Below are 27,006 nucleotides of genomic sequence, written 5' to 3' on the forward strand. Positions count from 1 at the left end.
AATTATCAGCGTTTCTAATTTGAGATTTATTTGAGAGCAAATAATGCCACTTCCGGCTGGCTGTTTGCATTATGTTAACACAGCATACAGAACTGAAGTACAAATGTTACACTTTTGTTACAATCAGATATAATTTTCTCTGCCTTGCTATGAGAGGCTAGAATGTTCTTGCTTTATGAAGTTACATTTATTTTTCTATTTTGGGGATGTAGAATAATTGGTTTTATTTTCAGGATGAATTAATGTAAGGAAACCTCTTTTATTGTGGTACTTCTTTCTGCATTTTGTGTACAATAAGGATACAATACTGTTTTCAGACCATCTCAAAAATTATGCTAAACAAGAATCAAAGTCAAAAGAATATGTGAAGTGTCCCTCAGTCACTCAGATTCAAGGTGGTCAAAGACCATCTAGCCTCCATTTCTTTTTCTTGAATGGCCTCGCAGTCATGCAATAGACTAATTCACCTTTTCCAACAGGCAAACATTTAAGCAAGAGATGCCATAAGGAACTCAAGTTTCTGGAAAATGAAATCTGCAAGTATTCAACTTCCAATCTCCTCCATCATTTTGCATTCATGCCCAGTCTTACTTTCATTGACTATTAACTGTCTATCAGCATTTGCTAACTTGAAAAATTTAAAGTTTCAGAACATGTTCTATATCTTACCCAATAAAATCTGTATGGCTTATGGGGTAGTCAATGAAACAGCAAGACTTCGGTAAACATGAAACCTCCACTAATTAACAACATTCTATTTAAGGGAAGACGAGAGGCGCGTTCATTTTACCCAAAGGAGCTCGTAATATTTCTCTTGCTGAAATAAGAGAAACTAAAAATGTACTGGGTAAGTTGTAGCACGCTGCAGAAAGATGGGCATCCATAAGTGACCTCAGACTGATGTGCACTCCTGGGCATCGTAAGCATGTTGCTTTTAGCTGCTGCTTACTCAGGCAAACAGTACAGCTCCTATGTTGAACTGTGCGGGAAACCCTGATTCTAAATGACAACTACATTTTCTTAGGACCCTAATAAACATTATATAAGAGTTGGGTAAGTCCATCAAATAAATATTAATTTATACATATACAAATAACAATTTTTTCTGATTCTGTCAGTAACTATATATTTCTATCTGGATTTCTTTTGGCATAAATCCTGGATTATATACACTAGATGCTCCATAATATACTTAAAGTTTAGGTTGCATAATTTCCTATATTTGTTTTTATTTGAGACAGCATCTTCCTATATAACTGATTTCAAACTCAATATCCTCTTGCCTTACCTTCACAAATGCTGGGTTCTAGGCAGGCATCACTTGACCTGGATCTGACTCATTCATTGTTACCAGCCATGAGATATAACATATCTGTCTCTCAATTTGTTCTATTGTTGATTTATAGTCATGGACGAAGTTGTAAGTGATCCTTGATATAATTTTAGGGCTTATGATAATGTTAAGATTTTTCCTATAAGAATGTAAACTTCTTATAGTCAATTTAAGGTTATTAATTTATTTTTTAGTTAATTAAGGCTATCAATTTATAATTCCTGGCTTAGAAAACTGAAGCTAAAGCATTTGTAAAAGCAGTACATGAAAGATAAAAACTGAATGCAAGGTGTGTATTAAGTATTTTTTTAAGTGGGATTCTAAATATTAAAGCATTTCAATATATGGAAGCTTAGCCATTTATAGTGCCATAGGCTTTTATAATAATATGTAGGCAGAAGGAATATCTCAAGTTCACCACCTAACAACTTTTATTAAAACTACCACTTAAAGGGGTAGTTATAAAAACTGGAATAATACAGGGTGACTCGGGAAAGCATGACTGTTTGCCTGAATTGTTGAAGCGACTCATAGGTCAACACTGCCTATGAGTTTTCCTCCCCCTGGGTGGAATTTCCCTCCCCACTTGTGCAAGCTGTCTCAAGGCTGTAGAGTTCATTTCTGAGATGCACCTTTCAGTTTATGGATGCCCTCTTCTGTGTGCAGGAGCCGTAGGGATGCAGTGCTGGACTAACCATAGTGTTACCTTTGTTCTCTCTGCTTCCTCCAATATTCACCACACATGCAAAAGGGTACCTTAAGATGTTTGATATTCCCCCTGGGGCTAGACATGTGCTAATCCAAGAAGACGAGGCTTCTCCTCATGTTCTTGGTAAGTGTTTCTGTCTGTCAGCGCTGCTTTTCCATGCACATAAACACGAAATGTCAGACACTCCAAAGGGGAATATGTATGTGTATATGTATGTATGTTTAGTATACATACTATACATGCAAGAATGAGGATTATACATAAATCCATTAAGTAGACACTATGTGAAGTTTAATAATTTCTCCCAACTAGCCTTACATTAAAACAAATATTTAAAACTGAAACTTCAATTTTTGGTAGAAAAGGGATTAGTTCATAACTCTTGAGAAAATTTTACAAGTTTATATTTATTCATCATATTTTGCTCTGAATTGGGAGATGAAAAATATGACATACCATTAAGGCAATAGAAAAATTTATGATTTTTTAAAAATTTCTTTTATTTATATATTATGTATGAGTGCTCTGCATGTACAACTCCATGCCACAAGAGGGCACCAGAAGTGAGCCACCATGTGGGTGCTGGGAATTGAACTCAGGGCCTGCTGGAAGAGCAGCCAGGGCTCTTAACCATTGAACTATCTCTCCAGCCCCAAACTTCTCATTTTTATGTTGGAAATGGCTGATGAATAGTTTTATATAATTTGGATAATTTTTTTTATAGATTTCAAATTCTTTGTAAATCTGCCACAGGGGAATTTTGATATTCCAGTGTTAATTTTTCCTAATACCTGGAAGCTGTCCATTTTTGACTGGCACAGATAACTTCACTTACGTGGTTGATTATAATTCCCATTATATTTCTCTGTTATGGGAAAACAGTATAGAATGCCCCATGGAAGAAGTTTGCAGGGACAACTATCATGTTGAAGCATGAGCACTCTGCCTGTTCATGCACCATCTGCCAACTCCATGAAAGTTGGTAGCAAGTTGGTTTTTATTTACATGTGGCATTTTAAAAGTCTTTCTTGTTGTGTTGGCTCAAGAACTATTTAAACTATATTCCCTGATAGAGGCATACCATACAAGCATTTGCTCATAGTTCTTCCCTAGTTTTTAAACTCCTTATTGTTCATCCTAGAATTTAGATTATTCTTGGAATAGTTATCTTAAAAGCTTGAGAAATAGACATAAAATAAATTGTTTTAACTAAAGCGTGTTTTTAGGGATGTTAGAATTATTAAATGTTTTCTCACTTACTAATACTTCCCTTCAAACTGTAAATTTAACCTATTATTTTCCCATGAGAGAAGTATGACACATTATAGTAACAACAGATCTATAAGGAATTAAGAACTCTTATCAGTTGATGAGTCGTCCGGGAATTTTGCTGCCATCAGAAAAGTTATTGGCCTGGAAATCATTTCGGCTCTTTACGGTGACTATCAATGTATTACCAATCTTTAAAGAGATAGTTTGTATTAACAAAGATCCATTATATCCAAAGGGTCCCAATTCCAAGGAAATATATAGGAAAAATGAGTTAGAATCTGCTAATCTCTTTGACAATGTTTCCAAATGGGAATATTTGCAAACATTACTATTATTTTTACCTGTTTAACCGTTTGTATCTATTTAACTCGGTAGGAATGCTTCTCAAAGGTTTAGCCTAATGGAGGGAATGGGGGAATCATTAGAACTAACATTTGTTTTGACTGCTTGATACTAATAAGGCAGAGACATCAATGGTTTTTATTAATAAAATGGGGGAAATTTGCTAAGGCTCGTCAACGCTATCACTCATGTGATGTGTGCCTATCACTCATTTCCCTTCGTTTAGCTATTAAGAACCAAGCCACAGGTCACTACATCTTAAATGGGAAAGGGGAGGAAGCCCGGTCACGGACCTTCATAGATCTTGGTGTTGAGTGGGATTACAACATTGAAGATGACATTGAAACTCTCCACACAGATGGGCCCCTACATGACCCTGTTATTGTTCTGGTACGTGCCATGCAACATGTATGTAGTTGGTTTTGTTTATAATTTTATAATTTAACTTACCTGAAAACATGCTTAGTTAATACATACAGCTGAATATTTCCTTGTTTTTTTTGCAACTCTATTTATGTCTCCCTGTTCTGTATGCAACATTCTCATACAGTTTAGTAAGTATATTTTACTTGAATAATTTATATTTAGTCACAGATTTACTTTTTTTGATGTCCCTTTTAATCCCTGATTATTTACCTTCTGTGTGGAGAACTTCCTTAGGCAGTTTTTGTGGTAGGAGCATATTATCAGTGAATTTTCTCAGCAGCTTTCAAGTTATCCAAAATGCCAATATTTCCCCCTCATTCTTGCAAGATACCTATAAGAAGTGTTAAATTAGGGTATTACCAGTTTTGAAGTTTTGATTTAGAGATGTCTTTATACTTACTCACTGTATAAGCATGTTATTTACAATATACAATGAATCTATAATACATCAAGAAATCTATATCAGCAGTTTTTTTTCAAACCATAAAAGCAGGTGATATGATCTTTTTACCAGAATTCTATCAGGAAAGCCACTGGCATGAAAGTCTATTAATTATTTAGTTAACTATCAGTGTTTGGACAATGTTGAAGAGATATACCATAAAGAAGTCATTATGTTATATGCTGTAATAACAGATTATATTAATTATTAGAGAAGTAATTATTGCTTTTAGGGAACTAGAGGGAATTGAGGGATTATTAATGAGAAAGATCTGGCCACCTGCAGCAGAAGCAGACATGAGCTTATTTGATGAATGTTTGTAATATGATGACAGCCCCCAAGGAGGAGTCTGCCTTCCTAAGAGACTCAACTCAGCAGCCCCTGGGAGTCTGCTCTGAAAACTATTGCAGGAACCTAGCCGATTTGCGGTGCTGATTCATAATATCTATATGGTACAGGCAGCTTCTATATGATACTGAACAGAATTGAAACGGCCTAGTAAAGTACACAATATTACAGAAAGATAAGATAGAAACAAATGAACAATAATGTTCAGACTCTGTAAAGAGATGATTATCATCCAGAACATCTGAAAGTTGGGTCTGAGCTGCTTTAAAAAACAATTAGAAATGAGAAAACTGTCCAAAGAGTCAGAGCTCCACAGGAAGGCTTTGAAGCTCTCGGGCCACAGCCTCCCCTGGGAAAGTGTGCAACTAAGGGGTTAATAAACAGGAGGTGCGTTTTCCTCATTGGCAGAACCTTGTCTACCAGACTCCACTATTTGTCATTTTCTCATTTCTATGAGAACTCTGAATATGGTGTGCCCGTTTTATGTAGCTATTTTTTGAGGATTTTATATTACTATTTTAATTAAGGTGAGAACTCTGGGTTTCATTGTGATTTTAGATGTCATTCTACTTTGCTCATATTCACCACCGCACCCTGCCTTACCCTCCGTTGCTTCTTTCTACAGCTGGTCCCTTTCTACTCTAGTCTGATTTCTGTTTTCATGTTACAGATAGACACCTGTTTTGAGACTAAACTCGCAATGCGTGCCATGCTTGTCTTTCTGAGTCTGGCTTATTTCACTTAGCATGCTCACCACTTCTATGCATTTTGCTGCAAAGGTCATAAGTTCATTCTTAACGGCTTGGCTAAACCCCTAATTTCATACGCACCGCAGTTCCTTTATGAGGTCATCTGTGGATGCGCATCTAAGTTGGCTTCATAGTGTGACTAATGCTGTGATGAACAGGGCAGGTACCTCTGTGGTCTGTTTAGATTCCTTCCAGTATATACGCGAGTGTGGTGTAGCTGGGTCATAGAGTAGCTCAGTATCTTTTGAGAAACCTCCCTAGTGGCTGCTCTCTTTCACATGGTGACCAGTGGTGTAGAAAGTTTCGCTTTTCCCATCTCCCCGCCAGTGTTTGTTATCCCTTTAATCTTGATGATAGTTATTCTCAATGCAGCCACCTCTTTGCATGACTGATTCCAGCAGCTATCCCCCATCCCTAGGCTGGAGCAGGTTGTTCAGGCTGCTTGAGTTGGGATTTCTCCTTGTTACCATGCCCAGGGTACCTCAGTCTTAAACAATAGGTTCCCACTCAAGATGATTCCATGAGTTGGGAAATGAACTGCTTTCCACAAGTGATCTTTTGTTCTGGGGGAATCCCTTTATCACCAGAATCCTCAGGACTGTGGGCTTGCCTCTTTATACCAGGACACTCAGTTTAGCTTTTGGATATACTTCTAACTCTTCTTCCTTGCTGGGGAGCCATGACTAGAGCTGTGTGCTTTTGTTCCTGTGTGGCATGTACTTTGTTATTCTGACTCTGCTCCTTCACCCCAACACAGAGGTCACTTTGAGTCTGTCATCTTCCCTGGGAAATGAAGGGTTTTATCTTTATGCTCATTGTTTAGCAGTTTTACTATGGTGGACTCAGTGATCTTTGTATTTATCATACTTGAGGTTCACTAAGGATTTGACTCTCTAACTAGTAAAATGTTTTATACCACATTTGAATAAATTCCGCATTGTATCTTCAGACCTCAACTCCATCTGTGTTCATGGGATTCATTTCCAAACCATTTTAACTTTTTGAAATATTTTAAAAATATACATAATTTTCACTGGCCTGTTTTAAGTTTGACCTTCCAATCTACCCTATATCCTAGCCAGGATTTCTTCATGTCAACTGGTATACTTTCTTTTCTCACATTTCCATGTGGTGGTGTTTTGTGTTTCCTTCTATGTTTACTGGTGTATCCAGCACGCCCTTTAAATTCTCAATCTCCAAGCTGTCTGCTTCACTGGAAGCTTCTGTTTTCCCCACAGTGGGTCACAGTCACCTGCTTCTGATTCCTTCACGTTACATAATACACCTATATGAATGGCTCCTTGTCTTTGGTCCTGAGGCTGTTAAGTCTTGGATAGTTCAAAGCCTCTTGTTCTTTTTCATTAGGACCGGTCTGTTCCTACTTGAACTTACTCTTAGAACATGAAGCGTTACTGAGCCCTCTTCACTCTGCTGGGAAAAGTCCCCCTGACTCCCAGCCCTCACTGTGCTTGAGTCTCTTTGTCTTACTGTCTTCCAGTGGCTTCTTGAGAGCACTTGGCATCTCCTACTGACAATGCCCAGACCAGGTGGCCTCTGGTTAAGACCCGAGAGCTGTAGGGCCACCCTTCCATGCAGCTTTCTCTTCTTCAGGCCCTGAAAGTCCCAAGCTCTCTGACCTTGATATGCTCAGCACAGCAATGCTTCAAGGCTTGGCTCATCCTCAACATCTAGGCAAAGGTCTAGATTCTGGCCCTATCAGGACCGAAGAGCAGGGCATGTCCTTTTGTTTCAGGGAACACTGTCCTCTCCCATGGTATCCATCACCTTCCACCAGAAATGTTCTCCCAAGTTTTGTTGAGGTTATAGTTCCATGTTAGGATGGAGCTCGGTTGCTCTCATGGCAGAATGCAGAAAGCATCGATTTGGTTTGAAATGTGTTGTTGGATGCCTTCTTAAAAAGTTATACTAATCTAGGGGCTGGGGATTTAGCTCAGTGGTAGAGTGCTTGCCTAGAAAGCACAAGGCCATGGGTTCGGTCCTCAGCTCTGGAAAAAAAAAAAAAGTTATACTAATCTAAATCAAATTTCTAAATTTATGTTCTACCAAATCAAATTTTTCCACTTGATTTTTTTCTCCTTTATAGATATTGTCTTTGAGATGCCCTTTCAGATCTGCTGTCCACTGTTAGTCTTGAATTTAAGGGTTCACTTTGTGTGTCACTGGACTTGTCAAGTACACACGATTAGAAGTATTTCCCAGTACCCAGCTTGTCTTTTTCTTCTCTCATCATTACTAAAGTTGTATTCATAAGGTTTTTTTCTTGATGGATTAATATCTAGGTGTTATAGAAGAACTTTTTGCTCAATGTAACATCAAAACATTTCTCTTATTTTCCAAAGGTTTTACAATTTCATTTAGGCTCATGAATCATTTGTAATCAATTTTGTATACACTGAAGTTATTTCTGCACATATTTGTCAGTATTAGCTATCTGTTACTACATGACAAATTCAAACATAGTAAGTAGGTAAATAAAGGCATATCCCTTCGTATCCGTGGATGATACATCTGGAAACAGGTTACATGACCACTTGTGGCCCAGTGACTCCCATGAGGTAGCTGACAGCTGTGCCATCACCAGCTTGAGGCTTGTCACGCGGGGTTGCTCTCACTCTCTGGCCCCGTCTGCTGCTGTTGATAGGCTTCAGCCTGTGATGCCAGGCTTCCTGCGCAGCGGCTGGCAGGCCTTTTCCCCACCGCTTGAGCCACTCCAGAAACTGATTACACATTCACAGTACCTGGCACAGAATTCCCCTAGAGGGAGCAGAGAAACTGAGCCAGTGCAGCAAAGGCAGAAGTCACGAGCTTTTCAAACTCAGTCTTGGACATGTCGGAACTACAGCAGTGACCAAAAGAAGAAAAATGTACTGATTTAGAAAGAGGAGGAGAATGGCACCCAAGCATATGATTAATGGACAAAAGACAAGCAAATCCTAAATTAGGGAAATCTACACTTACAATGGTCTTTTTCTCATCCAGTTAGTAGAGGGAATATTATATGTAGTGATAAATGGAGTATTTAAAAGTATTTAGTTTTCTGAGGAAAATCAGTAGTCTCCAGAAAGGTACATAAATTCTACTGTGTACAAATATTCATTGATCAGTACTGTTTATGCTCACACAGATATACATGATGCTACTGTTTTGAGGGAATATCCCAAAATAATAAAAGTTACTTTGGTTTTCTCTTGTTCTATAGAATTATGAATGGTTTTTATTTTCTGTATCTTTTTCCAAAATGTTTTTTATTTCCTGGTGGGAACATAGCTATTATAATAAAACATTTTATTGTAAAGAACTTTAAAATACATGGAAGAGATGGTGTAATTTAAGTAACCTATAGGAAATAGCAGTTATTTTGATAATATAAACCTTTACTCTAGCATATTAATCTAGAATATTAATATATTCAAAGTTTTTATTTAATATTGCACACTTGAGCTGAAGGAAACAAAATCATTCTAAGAACTACCTTAAACATTTTCCAGTTTTCAAAACATCAATAATTCTGAAATGCTTAAATGTATAGTAGTTAAGTGTCTAGTTGTTTATAAATTAATTGCGTATCTCTCGCATTTATACGTATTAGATTATACCACAGGAGAATGACACCCGCTCTAGCCTGACATATAAGTACATCATTCATGAAGACTCTGTCCCCACAATCAACAGCAACAATGTCATCCAGGAGGAGCTGGACACCTTCGAGTGGGCACTGAAGAGCTGGTCTCAGTGCTCCAAACCCTGTGGTGGAGGTAACATCCACATACATTCTCCAAGCAGTTGATCACTGTGTACTGGTCTATGTAATAATGTGTTCAATTATGGCACTTCATACACACCTATATAGTGCATTATGATTATACGCGCGCGTGTGCGCGCGCACACACACACACACACACACATCACCCTCTCCTGTCCCACTCCTACGCCTGCTGCTCACTTTCCTCATCCATCTGATTCTCCTACTTTTTTTTTTTTGGTTTTTTGAGACAGGGTTTCTCTGTGTAGCTTTGTGCCTTTCCTGGAACTCCCTTGGTAGCCCAGGCTGGCCTCGAACTCACAGAGATCCGCCTGGCTCTGCCTCCCGAGTGCTGGGATTAAAGGCGTGTGCCACCACCGCCCGACTGATTCTCCTACTTTTATGTCTTTTTTTTCCACAGTAAATTTTGTGTCAACATGTATGTCAATCATACAAAAAGCCAATCCAGCTGCACTTGGAGAAATATCAAACTCTAAATACAAAGTTGTTGTTAGTTATTTCTCAGAGTTCGCAAAGGATGTGATTCCACTTAAAACAAGGGCAGACCATAATATCCCTCTGCTCTTTACTCCCAGCTTCTTTATGTCTTGTGTTCAATACAGTAGCACCTTAATCACTTTTCCCAAAATCTAAAGCTGCGTCCAATCCATTTCCCCCAGTTGCCTCTCTTCTCCATTTTGCCCTCCATGTGTATGCTCACACAGTAGGTAATTCTGAGTAAACCAATTTTTAATTACAATTTCAGACCCTTTATTTCTAGTGTTTCTGGAAAGAGACTTTTAAGAATGGCACTTCTTTCACCATTGCAAGATAGATGCTGATTTAATTTGGAGTCCCCTTCTTTGTATGCTTGATATCAACATGGTCCTCAGGATTATGGGTGACATTTTAATATGCAGGGCATCTGTCCTGCATCACCCGGCTTCCTTCACTGTTTTGGATGCGAAGATTATTGCAATCCCTCTACTGACTTTGACTTGCTTCTCTATTTACATGATATTTTTTTTAAGTTAATGAGTGGGTAGAATGATATTGTTCTCCCAATTAAAATCCTTTAGTCGGCTGGCATGTGGCCTTGAAGACAGAAAGCCATTCAAGTAGTGTTCTTGTGGAAAGTTAATAAGCTGAGCCTCATCATTAGGGAGCCATTAAACAATGCATATTATAATGGCATTATACAAAATGCCTGGCATATATGTTTCAAGAATAGTAAATGCAATAAAGATGCAGTTTGGGAAAATATTCCTGGTGGAAGCTGAGGAGACTTGGAAATTAAATGAAACAATCTCTGGCTGGAAAAGCCTTGCTAGAAAGAAACATGACAAGGACAATGGCATGTTGCACAAATCCTAAATGGTCTTAGAATAAGAACCTGGAGCCAGATATTGGTAAATGCTGGAAGATCAGAGGAAACAAGCCACAGCCACTTCTCACCCCACCAACTCTTCAGCGGAAAGGAGAAGATCCTGTCTCCACAAGTACTCAGATTGAATGCCTCTGAGTCCTCAGCTGAAAGGGCCTACCTTATATTCCTTTCTCTGCCCAGCCTTATCACTTCATGTCTCAACCTTCCTAGTGCTGGGATTAAAGGAGTGTGATCCCAAGTGCTGGAATTAAAGGTGTGTGCCACCACTGCCTGGCTGGATTAATCTCTATGAGTAGATTAATCTCTGTAGTCCAGGGTGGCTTTGAACTCAGAGATCCAAATGGATCTCTGCCTCCCAAGTGCAAGAATTAAAGGTGTGTGTCACCACTGCCTGACCTCTGTGGCTAGCTCTGTCCTCTGATCTTCAGGAAAGCTTTTATTTCTTAGATTTCAAGCAATATACCACCACAATGGCAGGTTTTGGATATTGTCTACATATTATATTTTAAAAATTATTTTGTAGTAATGTGAACTGTTTAGGAGTGAAGGATCCAGTGAAGGATCTGCAACTTGGAAAAAATGCATGTATGGCAAACAAATTTGGACAGTAAATGCGATGATTAATCTAAGTTCATATAGCTACTTGGCTTCCTTACAACTTTTACAGAGGTTATGAACTTTTCCATTTGTAAAGGGTTTTTGTTGTCTGTGGGTTTGTTGTTTTTACACCATAGGTTTTATTAATGGTAAATGTTTGCATTTATTTTTAAAAGCTTAGTTGCTACTAAGCTTTTTTTTTAAACAAAAGCTAATAAGCAAGAATAATTTTCCATACAGAAATTTTATCCATAAACAAGACAAATTTTTTTTTGACATTGAAAGCTAAGAACAACTGGAAAAAAAATGCTAAGCAAAACACTTCTGAGTCAACCTGCTTTCTCCTTTTTGAATGTACTGTACTTAGGATGGCAGACATACACTGAAGGAGACAGAAAAATGTCTATTTAGTCCACAGATCAGCATTAAGAATGACAGGCAATTCATGATTTCCTTTCAACTAATTTTTTAATTGAACCACTACACAAAGAGTTTGGTTTGGTTTCTCCTTGAGAGGAAGGCGATCTGCTTCCCACACTGATCTTCTTTGTGTAGTAAACTGAAGTGTGTGTCCTGGCCTCTCCCCATCAGCTATTTAAGGTGACTTTGCACACTGACAGCAAACACCATTTTTCTTCTAACGATGCCATGGCCTTCAGTAATCAGTTTGTTTTTTTGTTTTGTTTTGTTTTGGTTTTGGTTTTTGGTTTTTCGAGACGGGGTTTCTCTGTGTAGCTTGCACCTTTCCTGGAACTCACTTTGGAGACCAGGCTGTCCTCGAACTCACAGAGATCTGCCTGCCTCTGCTTCCCGAGTGCTGGGATTAAAGGCGTGCACCACTACAGCCTGGCCAATAATCTGTTTTTTTAATTTTTTTGTTTGTTTTTTAATTTCTTGAGTTGAGGACCGAATCCAGGGCCTTGTACTTGCTAGGCAAGCGCTCTACCACTGAGCTAAATTCCCAACCCCTAATCCATTTTTCAAAAACTGGTTTGTTTTACATATATCAGAATAATGAATGTTGGGAGACCTTCTTTGGTCAACCACTCCCTATGACCTTCAGGCCCAAATGCTTATCTGGGGCTCATGGCTTTGTAGATCTGATGCTTTCTTACCACCTTCCTCTTCATACATGACATGTTCTCCACCTACCGGAAGCACCTAACCTGACCCACATTCTTTCCTGCACATGACATGAATGGCATGTCATTTTCTTTATCCAACACAGTTTGAGCTGCATTATTCTGCTCAAGAAGGTATTGGTCTGTAAGACTTCCCCTGTCCCTTGCCATCAGCTAAGCTAGTGGCTTCTTCTGTGCGTTCCTTTCTGGCCCTGCAGAAAGTGCATCACTGAGCTGTGTAAAGGCCTATGCTCAACTTTGATCCCCATCTCTCACACCTCACTGTGAACATTCCATCTCCACTGGCAAGTACACAGGTACTGCTTTGAAAGTTTCTGTGTTTACGAAATGTTAAGTCCTGAAAAATTGGGCTTTTTCATTTTAAATTCATTTTCATTCTCTTTCAAATGATAACAACGTATCACAGGACCAGGCACAGTGTGTGTACTCAGGTATTTGCTAAAGGAATGGATGAATCAGTATTCAAATGCATACCCTTAGGAAGTGGCTAAAACCAGCCTTCCTTCCTGTTCCAGGTTTCCAGTATACAAAATACGGATGCCGAAGGAAAAGCGACAGTAAGATGGTTCATCGCAGCTTCTGTGAGGTCAATAAAAAGCCAAAACCCATTAGACGCATGTGCAACCTTCAGGAGTGCACACACCCGCTGTAAGCACTGAACCCTGCCACCCTGCAGCCAGAGCCGGAAGGGGGTGTCTTTAAAGTTGTATTTGATTCAAAGCTGTTACATTTACCTGTTTAAGTAGTCGGTCTTATACATAAGGAGTGCATAAAGCTGTGGTTCCCTGACTTTCCCTACGTTCCTACTCACAAAATACAAGTATATTTTTAGCTATTCTATTGCTTTTGATATTTGGTAACTGCTTGCTTTTATTTAAGTATTACCTTCTACCCATTGACTTTGGGGGCAAGTGACAGGTTATGTATTAAATACTGAGTTTCTTCCAAAGATGTAGCATTCTTTGACAGCCCCTACAGACCACACTTAACCTTTTCTTTCTGGTTCTAACAATATGGACTTAATTTACTGATAGTGATATCTGGGGTTGATTGTTGCATGTATTTCAACAGGTTAGTCATATTGCAAGAGCAGAAGGTAGCTTCCTTTCTTTGAAGCTGTTTCTTGTCTTGAAAACCAATCGTGTCCAAATATTAAACACTCAGGTACCCTGTTACTTAGTTACAGAGTTCTGCCCCAGTCTAACCCACATTCACCTTTCTCTTGGAGTCCCCTGGTTTCCTGACTTAATTATATGTCTCTTGGTTCAGTCATCCGTTCCAAGAGGTACTAGTTTTTTCAGGAACTTAAAAAAATAAGTATAACAGAAAACCTTTTATATAGAAGATTTAAATTTAGACACTTGGGAAAAGCATCTAAGAGGTTCAAGTATATGGTTATGAAAAATGCATTGCAACCTGCTCTTGCCTTTGACCTCTTGGAGACACACATGTATGTAATTCTATGTTTTACCTAGAGTCTTAAAATCTCTGTCCCATTGTTCGTTAGACTCCAGCATTGTTGGAAAATATTTTGACTCTCGATTCTATAGGACATAATTTTGCTTATCTTTATAAATTCTTAGAGTCTTGTTCTCAGCAGAAGGAAATTTCCCAATGACCAGCATGAACATCTTTTCTAGTGCACTGTGTACTTGTAGACTTAATTTAATGGCAAATAATCACATTTATGATGCACAAGTATATTTTGATAGTGTTAAAATTGAGGTAATTAATATCTACTTATACTAAATACTTGGCTTTTCAATGTGATATGCACTTGTAAAAGTCTTCACAGTTTTGAAGTACACACCATGCTGTTGTTAGCTACACTAATTATGCTTCTCAGTAGATCGGCCAAACAGTTTCTCTAAAGGCAGCTGAGTCCTCCTTTGTCATCTCCACGTTCTCTCCTGACTCCACCACCACCTTGCTCCCTACGTCAATGAGTTCTGCTTTCTAAGATGCCATTCATATGTATGTCTTATCTTGTGCATCCTTTGAGCTTTCTTTCAGTATTTCCCTCTTCCGTCTGGTTAGTCAGTATGCATTCACTTGAGGCACACAGTTTATTTGTTCCTTCTATAACTGTGAAGGAACATAAAACCATGTGGACACTTTAGTACTCTTTGCAATTTACAGTTTAAGACTGACCTAGTCTAAGTGAGATGTGGCATGTAGAAATCAGGATTTGTGCTCATCTTTGAAGGCCTCAGTTGTGTCTAATTAGAGAGATGTCTTAGGAGAGAGTTGAAATCACAGCTGATTCTCAGCATTAAGGCCCTGACAGTGACATTAGAACTTGGGAATGCTCCGTGGGAAGCTGTTTTGAAAATTACTCTCAGAAAACTTTATTAGGTGCATTCGAGGAGGTACTTTCTCTCAAGGCCTGCATGTATGACCTTTCTCTCAGGCTCACAAGGTCCAATAACAGTGAAAGTTAAACAGTGACTAAGCCTGATAATTCATGAATGAGAGCGTAACAGACAAATCCTTTTGTTCTTCAAAAGTGAAGTGTTGGGCCCATTGTCAAAAAGTTGTTCCCCCATAGGGTATTTCATTCAGAAGAGGGATGTGCCTAGGCATTGTACTGTGGGGATGCTCACAGTATATATACCTCACTGCTCTCTTGCTCCCACAGCTGGGCAGCAGAAGCATGGGAACACTGTAGCAAAAGCTGTGGCAGCTCAGGCTACCAGCTCCGCACTGTGCGCTGCCTCCAGCCACTCCAAGATGGTACCAACCGCTCTGTGCACAGCAAGTACTGCCTGGGAGAGCGGCCCGAGAGCCGCCGGCCCTGTAACAGAGTCCCCTGCCCAGCCCAGTGGAAAACAGGGCCCTGGAATGAAGTGAGTATTTGTTAGTATGCAGCCTGTGAATGGAGAAAATGTCATCTTTTCTAATCACGTTAGCAGGGCTAGGAAAAATTAACACTTTAAGACAGCATTTGCATTTAACAATGGGTGGCAGCAGGAACAAACCATGTTTAGGTATTTTGTGACATGGAAGCATCTGAGAGGCCCTGCATCTTCTGAGATTATCACTGACTTCCCTCTTTCCTACATAAGCTCCAATCTACCACAGAATGCAAGGCCCTGCTAAGTTACTACTACTACTCTCTCTCTCTCTCTCTCTCTCTCTCTCTCTCTCTCTCACACACACACACACACACACACACACACACACACACACACACACACACACCTCTATCTTCACTCTAGCTGACAAAGTAAGTTTTATGTGTTCCAAATGATGCTTGTTCAAGCCTACTCCTCTTGTGTGTTTCTGGTCAACAGTATCTCCCACTCCACCAAAGCTTGTCCCCACAGTCCAAACTCCTCTCTATCTGTGGTCCCTTCTGACAGGTCCTTCTCTGCTTTAAAGGACAGGGACCAAATTAGCTCTAGACTGCTGCTCAGGAAATAGCATTGTGACTCCTGTTTTAGTCTGTTCTTACCCTCAATCCAATGACAGTATGCCTTGCTTTCCCAGTACATAACCATAGCCTGGGGTCACATGGTATTTGGTGACTGGCTGACTTACTGATTTATTGTCCATGTTACCACTGTTCTTGATATTTCTAAGGATTCAAAATAAGAGGGCTTATAGAAAGTTGGAGCATCAAAAGGCAGGTACAGGAGAAAGTGGAGATTGTACCCATCAATTGAGGAATGGGCAAGGACCAGTATCCACACGTGATAAGATGGAAAATTACTGTCCATTCCCCCTAGAGACCCAGAACTAAGCTTCTCCTGGCCCTGCCTAACTCAACAGTACAGAAGTTTCTCAGCTTAGTTTGAGAATACTTTTTGATAAATTCTGCTCTCTGTAAGAAAAATAAAGGTGTTGGGGGCTGCATATCAGGACCTGGCAAGAGAGCCAGTATATGAACCCAGGGTTGTTTGTGCAGCACCTCCTCCATAGAGAGGGAACTCCAGAGTTGCCAAGTGGTGTGTGTGTTTCGGGGAGATCCCTGTGGGCACGCATGGGGCTGATCTCGGTAGAATCAACATCGGTAATTCCAGCCTTCATCTCTATAGTGTTCGGTGACCTGTGGAGAAGGAACAGAGGTCAGACAGGTTCTCTGCAGGACTGGAGAGCACTGTGATGGCGACAAGCCCGAGTCCATCAGACCCTGCCAGCTGCCTCCCTGTAATGGTAAGTGTATCACTAGTCAAGCTCACCATTATGGTGTTGCTGAATCTTAGAAAACACAATGTCCTTTTAGGGTAAGCTTAGGAATTTGCATTTGCTCACCAAGAAATAGTCAAATGAGAACACCTTTGAAAATAATCATCTGAGACTCTTGTTTGAAATAGGGCCAGCATCCCTGAATTACCAAAACCAGTACACTGGTGATATTGGGTGTGGCTGTGTCAAACATATGCCTCTCCTTATAGTGTGAGTTTCTACTGGGGGCTACTTATTTTTATCTATTCTTTACCTTTATAATGATGTGTAACTGTGGTTAGAATTATTACAGCAAGCTTTGAGATGCTTTACAAAAATTATTTAGATATATACAACTCAACCTTAATGCCCTTCCTAATAATTGCCATACATATAAAGGGTGATTTCAAAATAGACATCTTGTACATATACTAAAATCAATCATTTGTCTGAGTGACTATCAGTTGCATTTTAAATATTATATTTAAAATGTAAACTGTGGAGTTGACTCAGTGGGTAATGTGCCAGCTGAACAAGCACGATGACCTGAGTTCTGGCCCCTCTACTCATGAATGATGGCACACACCTGTAATCACAGCTCTGGGGAAGCGGAGACCCTATTTCTGGTAGATAGAACAGATGTCAGGTGTCTTTCTTATTGGTATCTTGACCACTGTACCTCTATTTCTCTCTACCCCCCATTAGTACACACTCTGGTAAGCCTCAAGACTAAAAAGATTTTTCCCTCTGCATCTACACCCCTAAGTAATATGTAAATCTGATAGAATTTATAAAAATATTTATAAGAAAATTAACAAGGCACTATTTCTTCAAATAATTTTGTATTTTGGACGTTTTAGGCTTCCAGTCTTTAAACATTGAAAACAGTTGTCATTTGAAATGGCAAGAACCAACATGGCCATGGGGGGGAGACATAGGACTTATCTATTTAGCTGTTTCTTTTGGATAGTGTTTTCAATGTAGAAACAGGTATGGAAGGGATGAAAAAGCACACCACACCTAATTAGAAGCTTTAAAACTTACTGTCACTGTACTAATTTGCCATCTGTAGTTATTACTGTTTAGACTGAACATTTTCCAGGTAGACCCATTGACTTTACTAGCTAGGAGGGCCCTATGTTTGTGTGAATGGCTGCCTGTCAGTACAGATTCACTTGCTCCTTTTTAGTGGTAGTGGGTGGAGGTCTTGTAAAGTCAATGTGCTAAGGAGACAGCACAGCTGTGGTAGTTAGTGTGTCTCTGTTCCATTCCAGAGCTGTACTGCTCTGAGTTCTAGGTCTAAACCTATTTGAGAGTTCAGGGATCACAGGTTTCTCTGCTATTTCAGTCAAACAGATAAGGGGCATCCTCTTTCTCATTCTACCGTATCAATCCGATGACTTTTAGGGTCTGGTAAAAAAAGCTCTTTGTCCAGAGTTCTTATGTCCTGGCAGTAGTGTGAGAAGGCTGGAACGTTTCTTTAATGATTGATTTTGTTGTTTGATTATATTTGGTTATAATTCTTGTTTGCCTTTAAGGTCTTCCTGTCTATGCCTAGAAAAAATTACCATGAAGCTTGTTTGTCCTCAGTATCTTTCCCTCCTCCATATAGAAGCATATTCTGTCCTTAGTGAGACTTGGGCTATCAGTCACGCTCTGCAGTGGCGGTGAAGTACTCGCTTTTAGATGAGTCATTCATCTGAGGCCTTCTTTAATGCACAGAGGATGGTTCTGAGCCCCGCCCCCTATCAGGGGGTTAGTGTGATGGAGAAAATAAATATAAGTGAAAAGGTTCTCTCAGCCAGTTTGTTTGTTTTTAGATAGACATACAGAAAACGCCACTCATATGTGAAGAATTGATATTAAAAATACCACAAATCCTCAGTTACCAATAACCTCATCTAGATTCTGACCTCAGCAAGAGTGAAGTATTAAAATTCTGTATACCACAGTAGGCCCGGCGGCGGTGTCATGACAATATGATTCATTCCACAATTCGGGATGTGGACACAGAATGATGAATGAAACAAGGAGGCCTGTCTGTGGGTGATGTCATCAACTGACGCTCTTACAGAGAACAATGAGAAGGGTCATCTCGGTTTTAGATCCTCTTACAGAGAACAATGAAAAGGGTTATCTCGGTTTTAGAGTTATGTGGCAGATTCCTTACCTTACAGTATGTTCTTACACACACACACACACACACACACACATATATGTATATATAATAGAATATGCTGTGGCTTTAAGTGATTTTGGTCCATAGGTGCCATAATTCTTTGCTTTTGTAAAGGGTTCAGGGACACATTTGTATCTACAAATATCCTGGTTCTTATGTATAAACATAAAATGCTGTCAGTTCCATGAAATTAAATGTAAACATGTGATTTACCTAGAATAAAGTTGGCATATTTTAGAGAGCTGTTTTATTTTAAAATGAGAGCCTAAGAATGTCCAGTAGTAGACATGAAACTTGCTTTCAAGCCAGAGAATTCTATTTTAATCAAAATGATTATTGTTTCCTTTGGTAAAACTTTTTAAAGATTTAATCATTTACACTAAGGGTGTTTAATATTCATTTTACTTGTGAATTTAAAATTATTGTAGAAGCAACTTATTAGGAAGGCAAACTTCAATACTACACAACTGAAAATGATGCCCAGTTTTCTCTTTTGACAATCACATGCTTCTGTTGGAGTCAGTACAATGATGGTCATGCCAAGTACTAGGTAGACACTGAGCTGCTTTGTTCAGTCAGGTGTGATGGAACATGCTTATAATCACAACCCTGTGGAGGTTAAACCAGGTGATGCAGTGTGGAGGCTAACCCAAGCAATGCAGTGTGTTCCTGCCTTTAAAAGAGTAAAAATAAAAACACTGCAATTACTGGTTGCAGTGAATTCATCCTATTGTTTAAATGTTTAATTCAAAGGCTCATGTATTGAGTTCAGATATCACTGGAATTTATTTGTAGTTGTCATTTCTTTGAACCTTTTATGTGTAAGCATGTGTATTTTTTTTCTTACTCTTTTGCAGATGAGCCATGCTTGGGCGACAAGTCCATATTCTGTCAAATGGAGGTGCTCGCACGATACTGCTCCATACCAGGGTACAACAAGTTGTGCTGTGAGTCATGCAGCAAGCGCAGTGGGACCCTGCCACCACCATACCTTCAAGAAGCTGCTGAAATCCATAGCGATGCTATCTTTGGTCCTAGTGACCTTCCTAGGTCTCTAGTGATGCCTACACCCTTTCTCCCTTACTACTCAGGGACCCGTGCTGAGAAGAAATCCTTGAGTAGCATCTCTTCCATGGCAAACCCAAATGCATACGCTGCTTTCAGAGCCAGCAGCCGACCTACTTCTAACTTTCCCCAGAAGGAAACAGAGCAGGCCGGAAGAAAGACGATGGTGTCAGTACCACCCTCCTCATCTGTGAAGACTGATCACCTCCATTCTGCCTCACCCGGGGCTGCTACCCCCTCCCTGGCTATCAGTGATTCAATAGGTGCTTCTACCCAGATAAGAACCCCAAAGAAAGATGGAAGGAATATTAGCAAGAGACATCCAGTCAGGTCAGCCACCTCAGAGAGATGAGAAAGCGGACCTACAGGGCTAGAGGTCAAAAGGAAACCTGGGCAGCCTTCCTCCCTGCATGGTGCATACAGCTTGTTGAAAAACAGGACTCTCCACCCAAGGTTTACTCATGTCCTCTGTCAATGGAAGGACAGGAAGTGCTGGTTCACTTTTCAGTTGCTTCCATCCATCTCCTCTTCTACATCAACCTGTTTACCAGACTCCACTGGAAGAAAGCAAGCGCCAAAGACTGTCTTCAGAAGGAAAGAGCCCAGCTGCAGTGGCCCTGGCCTAGAATCCCAGCATTGGGGAAACCCAGGCAAGAGGATAGCTGCCAGTCCTGGGCCAGCCTGGAATGCCTCTCTCAAAAAGAGAAGAGAAATGGAAAATGGTTAAACGTGTTGCTTGCTCTCTAAGGAAGAAAAGAGCCTGGAGCCAATTGTGCATATCAGCTGATTTTTGTTTTGTTTTTAAAAAGTTACAGTAAAAATTATACAAACAGATGCCAGTGGTTTACGCTTCAAGAAATTTTGGAAATAATTCTTAGACTTGTATTCCTATTTATCTATATTAGAAATACCGTATGAGCAAATTTGCAACTGTTGTGTAAATACTGTACATTGCAGAAATCAGTATTATTTTAAAAAGATGTTCTCAAATGATTGTTTACTATCTTACATTCCTGGATGTTCTAGGGTGCCTGTCATTGAGTATTGCCTTATGTGACATTCCATGAGTTGATTTCAAAGCAGAATATTATGAAGAAGTTGGGATTGCAGCTACTGACAATATAAAAAGAGGGTTTGCCATGTGTAATCAGGTGCACAGGTGACTCATTTTATCTACTGCCTTCCATTCTTACAGCAAAAGGAACAGGACTGGTGTCTCCATGTGCTTGTGCTCACAGCATGCAGTGGACGAGCTTATATAAGACAAACCCCAGCCTTCTTGCCATCATATCAAAGGGCATCACTGAGACAGTGTACATCTCAACGATGCCCCATTCTTGTGCTAACAGTTGTACTTGATGTAATGTGATCATCACAAATGTGTTGTGTGTGTTCTTTCCTAGCTGAGAAAAGTATTATCAGGCTAGAACTGCCACCTGAGTACATTAGTGCTTTGAAAGCCGGTTCAAGGAAGTGTCTTTGTTATGGTTGAGATATTTATTTTCTGCATGGTTCATATCTAAATGTTCACAGCCACAATGCATCTGACTGCAGCACCATGCTGGTATTTCTGTCAGTGGCCGGAAATGCTCCCTCCAGGGAGTGGATGTACAGTATTTGTATATAGAATACAGATCTGAAGATATTTATTTTAAGAGCTGATTTTTTTTCTTGATAGTCTTTCTATGTCTTTAATATTTACACTAATATCAATGACATTTTAGTAAACTAGAGAGACATAATTAGAGGTGTGTGCTAAAAAACCAAGCACACAGACAACTCAGAACCCAAATTGAACAGATTCTTACTTAAAAAAAAAAATTCTCAGTACTTGATTGAATCCAGTGCCTCACACATACTAATCAAGCACTCCATCACTGAGCTGTATTCCCAGCCCCTTTTGTATTGTCAACACAAGATCTCCCTAAGTTGCCTGGGCAGGCCTTGAACTTATGATCTGTCTGCCATCATTTCTCAAGAAACTAGGATTACAAGCAACACCTGTGTTAGGTATTTGCATTTTTTAAAGGATACAGCATTTATTTTGTTCCCCCTTCAAGGACACATGATATAGTCAGGAATTCAGCTAGCTGTTTAATGAAATAGTGAACAAGAATCATTTCTAAAGCCAGGCAAGATGATGCACATCTGTCATCCCAGCATTCAGAAGCTAAGGCAGGAGGCTTGCTGTGAGTGTGCAGCCAGCCTGGGCTATGTAGCAAGACCCTGTCTCAAACAAAACACATTTTACGTATATAATGAGTACTTCCTGACTTGCACTTAGAGACAAGAGGGTTATGAGCATGCTTTTGAAGTCATTTTCGAAACATGTCTAGAAATTTACAGACTGAAGCAGAGCTGTGTTATCCTTTGAACGAACACACGAAGCAAAGCCTTTTGCACTGTATTGTAACCATCATAAATCAACAGCCTAAGCTATGACTCAATACCTCGAAAGAATTGCTGCTACTCCATGCAAGAATTTTAAATGTCAAGTTAGGTGACTTCCTGATAGTTAACAATCCGTGACCCTTACAAAGATCTCTCTTGAAAACTTCACCAGAACAAAATTCTCTCTAGTTTACTTGGGTGTACATACATCCTGTCCACAGGGAATCTGAAGACGGTTATACACCTCCCATAAGATGTACATATTCCTTCCACTTTTTACCTATGTGCTTTCTTTTCTACTAAGCTGAAAGTTCCTTTTTATCAAAGTGTACACTACTGATGCTGTTTGTTGTATTGGGAACACATAGCAATAAAAAACGTGAAAGAGGAGGCGTGGCCTGACCTTGATTTCCTTGCTAGTTTCCCAGGTGCTTATGGGAATGGATCTTCTCCTCCTACCAAATGAAACAATAACCTATACTTTCACTAAAGATACTGGAGGGTGGAGTGTCTCTTGTTTTCATCTCAACATGAACAACCAATCTAGAGATGTAAGAAGCCATAGGAGATGGATTGTGCTGACATCTGTCCCGTAGAACAATGTAAGAAAACAAAAAGACTGATGATATATTATATTATAATATATTATATTACTAAAGAGTAGCTAAGATGCCCAGCAGCTTTGGACCATGATCACCTGAGGGTTGGAGGGGCTGTCCCACTGGACTCAGGACAGCAAGGAGGAATAGACTACCACAGTGAGTGGATGGCCTTTCATTACGTCACAAGCAGACACTGGAGTACAGACACCAGTTTGAAGTGCAAAGCAGACTGACTGGGGTTTAACCTCTGCCTGCCGCCTGCTGCCCAAGTTTCAATTTCTTCAGCAATAATATGGACAGCAGAGCTGTGATAGTACAAAGAAAATGAAATCACATCTGTCATCAGCACAGGGCCCAGCACATAGCACCTCCTAATAGAAATCAAACCAATGTCCATACAATCCCCTCAACTTCATTCTACAAATGAAGCCCACCTGTCCTCTAGTGGCTGTGGCTGCTTTGGAATCAGAATTGCTCACTTGTCTCACTTCTGGTAAACAAGATGGATTGGGAAAACTAAACACAAACAACTTTAAAATTTGATATAATGAACTTGGTTAAAATGCTCTCCAGTTATTGATTTTGGCGATTTTTCAGCTTTTCCTCTCCATTTGCCCTTTCCAAACAGTGGTCACGCTAAGCAGCCAGCTAGTAGGATTCCTTCGAAGATGCCTGGTGATGACTCCACACTACAGCATGTGTTCCTGGTATTTCTATTTCATCAAGATACTTTGGAGATCACCACAAAAATCAGGCCTCTAGGCACACTTTATATTGCCTTTATGAATAAGCCTTTTTTTAAAAAAATTTTTCAAAACAGAGTTTCTCTGTGTAGTTTTGGTGCCCGTCCTGGATCTTGCTCTGTAGTACTTGGATGAAGAAGCCTTTTAAACTTAAGCTACATAAGAAAAAAAAAATCAATAGAAGAGTAATAAAATTGTGATAAGCCAGAGAATATTACTTGTTAAAGAAGTTAAAGTAAAGGGGAACACTGAATCCACTTACAATCAAGGCAAACAGAAAACCCGGTCAGTATACACAGGCATTATCAAATAAGCCCATCCTCTTTGGTCCCAGATGATTTACGATAACTCAGCTAGAGCTGAAGGTGAACTTTAATAACTCATTATATATTGCCTGTGAGACAACGAAAACATAATTCGCTAAAATGAACTTGAGGTCCCTAGATTCCTGAACAAAACATGATACGCATTTCTGTAATTTTTTCAGGCAGCTCACCTAGGAATCGCTTCAGACAGCACCAACTAGCATTGTATTCAAGCTGTTGTTTGAAGCTGGGTGGTGGTGGCAGGGGTGCATGCCTTTAAACCCAGCACTTGGGAGGCAGAGGCAGATGGGTCTCTGTGAGTTCAAGTCCAGCCTAGTCTATGGAGCGAGTTCCAGGACAGCCAAGACTGAAACCCTGTCTCAAAAAAAAAAAAAAAAAAGAACTGTTGCTTTGAAACATTAGTATTCCAACCAATTTACAGCTTTACAGCTTCAGACAGAGGCATCACTCCCCAAGTTTAAAGGATCTAATTCTACAGTCACTGCTAAATAACAAATGTGCTAATGCAACACATGAATTCACACAGAACATTTCTTAGACATCCTCCTTGGAGACCACATGGAAAGATGCTCATAGATAGTAGTTCAAGGTGGAAATAAAAATTCTCAGTGGTAGAGGATAAGGACATGATTATATCTGCTTTCCATTTCTTTGGCAATGAGATAAGAGCTCTGACCTATGGCCGAGTAAATGGTACCCTAGTTAAGAGCATTGGTAGTGAGGTCAGACTGCTGGTTTGCATCCTACTTTTCATCAGCTCTGAGATTTGGATGAGTTACTTCATGTACCTGAGCCCTAGTGCTTCTGTCTGTGAAATTCAACAGTCCATACTTCATGGAACCATTTAGGCAAGATAAAAATTGATAACCCAGAAAAAAAAAAGTAATGACTAGCATCTCTGACAGGCATTAGATTTTTTAATAAATATTTGAAACTATGATTTTCTCCACAAAAAGTCTTTGTAATGATCAAGACCCCAGATGATTTAGCTTGATTATTTTAAAACCAAAGTTATGACTCCATAGCCTTGTATTCCCTGCGTCTTCTATGCCCCAAAGCAGATGAGGCAGAAGCATGTGCATGTAGACAAATAGTAGTTGTGTAGGTGACAGTTATCATACAGCCTGGAAGATCACTAAAAACATCAAAGGATTTTGTCTTGCCCATGGTACATCACATATCAAAACACTGTGCCCAAATTTAATGTCACCAGATCCCTCTCAGGGGTGACATACTTTCCTTGACATGCAGAAAAGAGGACCTGGCTATTTATATGCCTGGCAAGCACAGTTTATATAACTTGACGCTTTTCCTCCAGAAAAACAACTCTCGTTCATGCTTCTCATTGGTCCCTAGCATTCCAGTTTGTCTATCACAAACCATCCACCTATCTCCTGAGGTCTTGAGAGACTGCTGTGGAACCCACACACAACAGAGTTTCTACGGGGTTCTCTTAAGTGTTCAGTCAATTTCTCTCTGTGTCACTTTACTGGGCAAGACCTGAGGACACTCAGATGAGCCACGCCTCTTTTGCCTCTGCAGGTCTGTCTGAACTATAGGGTGTGGGGTTCAGCTTTGTTGTTTTGACATCACAGAGGTCACACAAACTCTGGCAAGATGCCTTAACATCTTCAGCAGAGAGCATGGCGCCTCAGTTTTCAGAAGTGATGGGCATGGTGAGTCTGCTGGCCTTTGTTTTGGGGTCCAGTGATTGTTTTAAATGTTCTTGAATGATGTGGATGGTCTCTATAAAGGGATTCTGTAACACAGAGCCAGGCCTATATTTATTATTTGTTTCCCTCCTAACTTGAGTCTTTAGCTTGTTTTCCTACTCCATTCAGCATCTTCATGAGTCCACAAGTTAGATTTTCATTTCATATTGTAGGTGAAGGAAACTAAGAGACATGGCCAAGTCTGCCCCATTGGGGGCAAGGATCAAACTTCCCTTGCTTGCCTCTGCTTCACCCCTTGACCTTGTGATTTCTTCCCTGACCACCAAGCTTCCCACAGCTGGCAGCCTCCTCCCAACCTTTTGGCTTATACCACTCACTCCCAGCCCCTGCCTGTCTTCTGCCCTAAGCCCAGGCAGACAAAGCTCCAAGACACCAATCCCAGCAGCTGCTTCTTAGCCCAAGTCCATCCTGGAGTTAAGGGAATTTACTGGGGTCTGATCCTGTGCTGGGCATGCATAAGGGTGCTTAAACACAACAAGGAACAAACAGTGAAAATTCCCAACCACAGCTGTGCTTAGGAGCTCACAGGAGAGGAAAAGCAGCCACCTTAGATGGGCTGACAGCATGACAGGTTAAAAAGGAGCCAGCGTGTGGTGTCATGTTAGGAATGATAACAGCCAGTGACCATTCTTAAAGGGCGACACAATTGTGTCTGCAGTTTCTGGGGAGGAAGATTCATGGAGGAAAGAGCTCCCAGTACAGAGTGCAGAGGTCGAGTAACAGCTGCCCAGTTTAAGCACAGGACTGAGAAAGAGCACTCTAGGTGAATGAATGATGGGGGAAGGGAGCCAGTCAAAAGTAGCATAGGACTTGTGGGTTAGTGTGGGGATTTGGCTTTGATTTTTCTGAGTTTCTCCACAGCACTTCATAGGAACAAGCTCAGGATTCGGCCTCATACAGTGTGTGCTTGAAACCTATCCATAAACTGTATTGTTTCTCTCCTATTACATTCTTAGTTCCCTTATCTATGCTATGAGCATAACTCAAATCTAGCTCACTTCTAGAGTGGAATCAAAGGGGCTCCTTCACCTGAATATGTGTAAAGGTGTTAAATTAAACATTGTAAATAAATCTGGTTTCATTATTATAGCTTATATTTTATATACTGTCAGAAGAGACGGTACCACACCCAGGGAAGCTCCTTCTGGCTCCAGCTCCTTTTCCCAGTTGCCTTTGCTGGCTCCTCTATCTCAAATGACTTCTTGCAAAGTTAGTTCTCTGTCTACATGTATAAGCCTCTAGGTCTATACTAAATTAAAGATGCATCTACAAGCATCTCCTGAGCACCTT

At 40.0% G+C, this 27,006-nt stretch overlaps 1 protein-coding gene across 2 annotated transcripts in view; it reads left to right on the top strand.

Annotated features, from left to right (window-relative positions):
- Positions 1-22,112, top strand: part of Adamts3 (ADAM metallopeptidase with thrombospondin type 1 motif 3) — a 221,094-nt gene extending 198,982 nt beyond the window's left edge. Inside the window, exons 16-22 of one of the 2 annotated variants that reach the window (XM_036201567.1) lie at positions 764-847; positions 3,883-4,046; positions 9,232-9,397; positions 13,026-13,158; positions 15,149-15,356; positions 16,548-16,665; positions 19,714-22,112. In XM_036201567.1, the coding sequence (XP_036057460.1) occupies positions 764-847; positions 3,883-4,046; positions 9,232-9,397; positions 13,026-13,158; positions 15,149-15,356; positions 16,548-16,665; positions 19,714-20,273 (1,433 nt within the window). In that variant the 3' untranslated portion in view covers positions 20,274-22,112. Of the gene's footprint in view, positions 1-763; positions 848-2,084; positions 2,166-3,882; positions 4,047-9,231; positions 9,398-13,025; positions 13,159-15,148; positions 15,357-16,547; positions 16,666-19,713 lie in introns of both variants that reach the window. The other variant, XM_036201566.1, reaches the window with a different exon arrangement.
- Positions 22,113-27,006: the final 4,894 nt, after the last annotated feature.

This window comes from Onychomys torridus, chromosome 10 (assembly GCF_903995425.1).
Source record: "Onychomys torridus chromosome 10, mOncTor1.1, whole genome shotgun sequence".
Lineage (NCBI taxonomy): Eukaryota > Metazoa > Chordata > Mammalia > Rodentia > Cricetidae > Onychomys > Onychomys torridus.